The 6,000-nt window shown below is 37.6% G+C and overlaps 2 protein-coding genes across 5 annotated transcripts; both read right to left on the bottom strand.

Annotated features, from left to right (window-relative positions):
- Positions 1 to 971: 971 nt before the first annotated feature.
- LOC137045241 (probable N-acetyltransferase camello) lies at positions 972 to 3,003 on the bottom strand. 3 transcript variants are annotated; one of them, XM_067421796.1, is made up of 2 exons: positions 2,539 to 3,003; positions 972 to 1,921 (listed from the first exon to the last, which is right to left on the bottom strand). In XM_067421796.1, the coding sequence occupies exons 1-2, from the start codon at positions 2,575 to 2,577 to the stop codon at positions 1,244 to 1,246; spliced, it is 717 nt and encodes a 238-aa protein (XP_067277897.1). In that variant the 5' UTR covers positions 2,578 to 3,003; the 3' UTR covers positions 972 to 1,243. The 3 variants fall into 3 exon arrangements, with proteins under 3 accessions (XP_067277897.1, XP_067277898.1, XP_067277899.1); XM_067421797.1 differs by having other exon boundaries at positions 972 to 1,906; XM_067421798.1 differs by having other exon boundaries at positions 972 to 1,926; positions 2,034 to 2,599.
- Positions 3,004 to 3,209: 206 nt separating this feature from the next.
- Positions 3,210 to 5,793, bottom strand: nat8 (N-acetyltransferase 8). Of its 2 annotated transcripts, XM_067420882.1 has the most exons (3): positions 5,694 to 5,719; positions 5,435 to 5,511; positions 3,210 to 4,562 (listed from the first exon to the last, which is right to left on the bottom strand). In XM_067420882.1, exon 3 carries the CDS (start codon positions 4,557 to 4,559, stop codon positions 3,891 to 3,893), a length of 669 nt encoding a protein of 222 aa, XP_067276983.1. In that variant the 5' UTR covers positions 4,560 to 4,562; positions 5,435 to 5,511; positions 5,694 to 5,719; the 3' UTR covers positions 3,210 to 3,890. The 2 variants fall into 2 exon arrangements, with proteins under 2 accessions (XP_067276983.1, XP_067276982.1); XM_067420881.1 differs by lacking the exon at positions 5,435 to 5,511 and having other exon boundaries at positions 5,694 to 5,793.
- Between the last annotated feature and the right edge of the window lie 207 nt (positions 5,794 to 6,000).

Here is a 6,000-nt window from a genome sequence, read left to right as displayed (position 1 = left end):
TAATTTTAGGAAGCGACCAGAATAGTTTTTGTGCACAAAAAACAACAACTAAATAACGGTCATAGCCTAGAAATCTAGGCACCCTAGCGGCAGCAAATCTAATCTGCCCATGAGTGTCGTCTAGCAACTCAATACCCTTCTGAGCTGTATTCCCCTAACTCTTGCCGGGCCAATCACATCGTGTATAGAGTCGGTGGGCAGGGCCATAATGACGACGGCCGAGTTGCGTTTCTAGTAAATACAGAAACTGGCCAACTGCGGTCTTTCGAATCAGCTTTGACCGCGACTCTGGAAGACTTGGAGTTAAGCTTTTCTCTGAGAAAAGAACGGCACTGAAGTCATTTGTAAGACGGAAGATGTGTTTGGAGTTTTGCCGACCGGATACAGCGAATGTTTAATCTATCAACGAGCTCAGTTTCACCTTCGTTGCTCTGGTTGGTTGTAGCGCTATCCTATCGCGTGCAGAGGGAGTTTGAAAGACAACCGTTTATCCTGCCCCTCGGATTGAGCCCTGTCTATGGTGAGTTTTCCAGACCAAACATCTTGATGGGGGTCTGGCTTGTCAGGCTAGATCATGGGCCGATTTCAAAACAAAGCTTCGATCCGTTATGAATCAGTGTATCTATTCATGATTTGGATTGCCAAAGTCAAATGATTTTAGCATTTTGGCCACAGATATGTATTCATTCATTTATTTTTAATTTCTCCATACAAGCGTTTTTGATCATTTTCACAAAAATGTCATGGATAAATGTATGAATATTTGATAGTTGAATTGTGATATAGCAAAAGAAAGAACATCATCATCATTATCATTAAAAAAAAGTTCAATTCTACTTCCATGCATTTCTGGATGAGGGCAAGTCTAATTTTTAAAAAAAGCAACATTTTGAAACTAAAATGTGTAATAGCCCCCTCTACCGTACAACATTGAAAACATGGAGAGCCGGAAAATTCCGTCAAGAGTTCATGGAAAAAAATCATGCAAGGTTAATTTTACAATAGATAATTAATTTTACAACAACAAAACAGAACAGAACAGATGGGACACCAACGTGCACTGTATTCTTGTAACTGATTTATGTTTATTAACAGATGGTGTAAACATTTATAAAATGTCCTGGTCTGTGAATCCTTTATTTTAAAATGATTCTTATCTGATAGGCTACATTTAAAAAATCCACCAAAGGGACCTTGACAGATATGAATAGCCTACAACTTTTTTTCGTCTTCCTTTTTTATTTTAGCATGAAATAACACAACCAGTCCTGCTGTGTGCATATTTAAACACCACGAAATTGATCAGCCTGGCAGGAAGTGATGGCCACACAAACTCCTTCTCTTTTTTAAACCCAATGCTGTCATACAGCTTATGAGCATCGGTTTGGACCACAGAGGTGAAAAGCACCACCCTCTTCACATCATGTCTGGCAACAAATTCCATGGCTGATTTACAAAGAGCTTTTGCAAGGCCACGACCCCGAAACTCCCTTTTCACAGAGATCCTTTTCAATTCCCAAGCACCTGTCTCCTCCACACAGGGCAAAATGCCCACCGTTCCGACAATAGACCCTTTCAGCTCAGCCACCCAAAAGCAGCTCCTGCTGCCAGTCTGCATGTAGGAGTTCCTGATGTCCAACAGATCCTCATTGAGCCCAAGCCGAATACCCTGTTCAAAAATATACTGTACTGCCATCCGACCAGCAAGCATAACCCCACCGACACCCATAATGCAGGTCAGAAATGAGCTGGAGAAGATATAGATGAGAAGGAAGACTCCACACAGCATAGCTTGAGTACATGGCTGCTTCAGGGCCAGACGATACACATTTCCAACATGTTCTCTGAACCCAGTGGAGTATAAGGTCCTCACAGAGGAGTAATCTGCATCACGATACTCACGGATCTGAAACCACAACATCTAGGCTGAGATTAGAGAGGAAAAGATGAAGACGAAACATTAGAATAAAAGGAATGCGCCTTCTCAGTCTGTGACAGTTTTAGAAAGATATTATATATCTTTTAAAATTCACCTTAAATGCACGACAAAGCACAAAATGTTGTCAATTAGTGTGTAAACGTCGTGAGTTAAGCATACAATTTCACGCAGGCTTCTCCAGTGCCAGACCTATCAGACGTAAAGCGACCAGACGTGCTTATTGCAAATAGATGACACAATCTGTGCGAAATGTTGCTGATTCAATTAACTGTTATTATTATATTATATAAGTACAAACATTTAAGCTACGTCCAAAGACGCTTTTTTTTCTCTTTCCAGTTTTGATGACGAATGCGGCGTCCCAATTCGCCTACTTATACTAGCCTACGTCCTAAAAGTATGTACTCTTTTTGTGAAGAAAAAGTATATACTTTTGAGTGTGTAGCAGAAAAGTATGCAAGCTTCGGGACATACTACTTCGCCATCTTTAACGGACTCTGTCGCTTAGTTACGTGCATCCCGTCACCGTTTATCTGCCCTGTCAATCATCGTCAGATTCGTCACAGTTCAAATCTTCCACATTCAGATTAATCTCCTACCGTATCGGAGAGAAATGTAGCCGCTCGTTGATCTGCCATTTGTGGGTCTTTAATGCAGAGACTCTCCTCATGTGTTTGCTTTGAATATAATGATGCATTTAAAAGTTAATGGCCAAAAATGTCATTACAAAAGTTCACAATGCTGCTGCAGGTGAAATATAATGTGGACAACACTGAATAAATATATTTTTGTCAGGTTAAATATTGATAGGGTCACTCAAACCCCTTTATCTAAACTTCTCTACTTAACCATCGAACTCGCACATCCGTCATGTTTGTAGTTTTTTAACGCTTTTTATCCGCGTTTGTAGGCTAGTTCTAATCGAATCCTCGTCCAACTCGCAATGGGTTGTGGGCAATATCAGCCGTTAGAGTGCCCATCGATCCATACTGTGAATTCGGACCGGAAATAGTAAACCATCCGGGAATCTTTGGAATACTCTTTTCAACATACTACGATTTGGGACATACTAATTCTATTTTCGTATACTATTTAGTTTGGATAGTATGCGAATTGGGACGCAGGGAGAGTAAAACTTCCTGTAAGAAATCACATGGTCAACTTCAGTTCAGACCACTGATGTTGCTTACAGAGCTAATCAAACCCAAATAAAAATCAAGTCAGGATAAATTCAACTGAAAATGGCTCAAATAAAAGTGTTAAAACACAGTGCATTTCAAAGTTTTTATTGATGTCATTTCCACAAATTACATTTGGTCTCATCATAACAAATCACTTTATCCAGATGAAACGTTGCATCGCATGTTTAATCATTCAGTCATTTAATCATTCAGTCACAGGACAATCACTATTTTCTCCATAAATTAAAAACACACATACAAAAAAAGGTAATTGTCACATTCTCACTGACATTACACTACAATGGTGGACATGTAACATGTAACTGTTTCGGTTGAACAGCATCTGTCACTGTCAGATTCAAGGCATTTACATCTCATGCCTCTGACTAAAAACATATACTTGAGTTGATTTATAGAAAACTGCAGTTTTTTATTTTATTGTCTGAGTCATAGAAAATATAAATAAATATATTCAAATGATCTTAAGCAACACAAGCTAACACAGCATAACGAAACTGGGACACATTGTTTTGCTTTTATTCAGGCTTTTTAAAGTAAATCAGATTTAATCATTTTAACTCACATAAGAAATAGATTTTTTCCATATATGAAAAGTTTCTTATAAAATAATACTTCCCTTCCCCCCAAGGTTAATGATTAAGAAATAGACAAATGATGATAGTGGTGTGCTTCTTCAGTGATCTGAACCAGGGTTTAAAAGCCTGTTCATTAATAGCATGCGGGTCTTAGTGAAATTGCAGATCTCAGCCTTAGTTGTGATGGTGTTTTACGATGAGCTGGTACTCCATCAATGTGAAATTAGTTAGCTTGGCAATCACATCTGGAGCACTGAATTCACTGACCTTCTGGTAGCCCATGTGCTCATAGAGCTTCTGGGCATCTGTCTGGACCACCGAGGTGTGAAGCATCACTCCTATGTAACCACGTTCACGAGCAAAGTCTGCCACCGTGCGGCACAGCGCTTTGGCAATGCCTTGTCCACGGTGAGACTTTTTAACCGACATCCGCTTCAGTTCCAGGAAGTTCTGGTCTTTCTCCGCAGGTAAACACGCTACTGTACCCACAACACGACCTTGGCTCTCAGCCACCCAGAAGCAGGCATTAGGTGGATCCAGGTAGGTCTGCTGAATGTTGTTGAGATCTTGATCAAGGCACGTCTGAATGTATTTGTTGAACATGTAACTTACACTCTGACGGCCTGCGGCCAAAAGCAGCGTGACTGCTAGTACAGGCAAAAGGATGGACTTTGAACTAGTCAGTAAAGCACAAAACACACATCCCAGAAACATCTGCGCAAGGGGCTGTTTGAGAACGTGCATACAGGAAGGTGGGATGTGCTCACTCATACCAATAGTAAAAACCTCCTTTACTTCTTCATGATCTTCTTCTCTGTATCGACGAATCTTTACCTCAGCCATGACCTTCAAATCAAGCATGACATTATGTTGTTAAGTAATAACTCATAAAGCTTACGACTGTATATATCAAATCCTATTATTAGAATCTTGTCTTGTAAGTGAACAACATTTCACATCTACATCTATATATCAATAATTTATAAATGATGCAATAACTTTTTTTTACATTACTATTTACAATTACAACACTGAACTTTTTTCAGTGTTGGATAACTTCCTCTAAAAAAATAATACATATTTACAAGTTACATCTTTAATAGTATAATTAGATTTCAACACAAATTACTCCCTCAAAAAAGTATTTAATTACTTAGTACGTTATAAATCCTATCAACGATGACTATTTAAGTGATTCAAGGATATACATGAAAAGGCTCTATTCAAATAAATAATATAAAACTACATAAATTCATCTCTTCAACTGGTGGTTGAGAAGGCTCTTTTTTTAAAGCGCTTTGAGTGCCTAGAAAAGTGCTATAGAAATGTAACAAATTAATTAATTATAACTGACCAAAGTATTACAAATGTGAGAAGGATACATAAAAACATGCATTTTAAAGTTAGACTTTAAATTGTGATGTTACTTCCATTATTATATATAATTGTTCTACAGTCTATACACAGTATAGTTTAATTACATAAAAAGTAACTATAATTAAATTGAAGAAAATATAAGAGTAATCCCTTAATTACTTTACTTTTTCAAGGGTAAAATAATTAAATTACAGTGACTAACTACGCAGTTACTATAGTTACAACCAACATTGTTTTTTTGTGTACATCAAAAAACAGTTAAACAGCATTAAATCTCACTTTCCCATCTATAGTGTTTGTATCAAAAACATAAAAGACGGCATTATACACAGATAACTTACTCTCAAATTACTCGATCACAAGAATGCCCTGATCCTGATAAGACGAGCGTTCCAGGTTACTGACCTTTCCTCGATGACTATCGGCAACCAGCAAGGAAATTTATAATACATTTGTGTGTTTACGGAAGTGTTCAGAGCGCTTTAAAATATAATTTGCAATTTATATCAAATGTGACAACATGCAATTACATTATGCGAATCAAAAGTGACGTTTTTTCCCAGATTTTCGTATTTTTATATACAAATAACATATACCTACCTGTACTGTGATCCTAGTAATGCTTTACTTTGTTCCGAAGGTTCTTCTTTTCTTGTCGTTCGATGGCAACTAGAGAATGAACACTACCGCCATCTACTGGAGAGAAGGAACTATAAGGACAATGAATGCAATGATAGAGTAATGAAAATTCTGTCATAAACGTAGCCACCTTCAAGTTGTTCCAAACTTGTAAAAATTAATTTCTTCTGCTAAACACAAACTAAAAATTAATTTCTTCTGCTAAACACAAACTAAGATATTTCGAAGAATGTAAGTAACCAGTTAATGGTTTCTGTTTTGAGTCAAA

Source organism: Pseudorasbora parva, chromosome 17 (genome assembly GCF_024679245.1).
Source record: "Pseudorasbora parva isolate DD20220531a chromosome 17, ASM2467924v1, whole genome shotgun sequence".
Classification (NCBI taxonomy): Eukaryota; Metazoa; Chordata; class Actinopteri; order Cypriniformes; family Gobionidae; genus Pseudorasbora; species Pseudorasbora parva.
The sequence above is the reverse complement of the archived record's forward strand: the minus strand, read 5'-3'. Positions and strand labels throughout refer to the sequence as shown.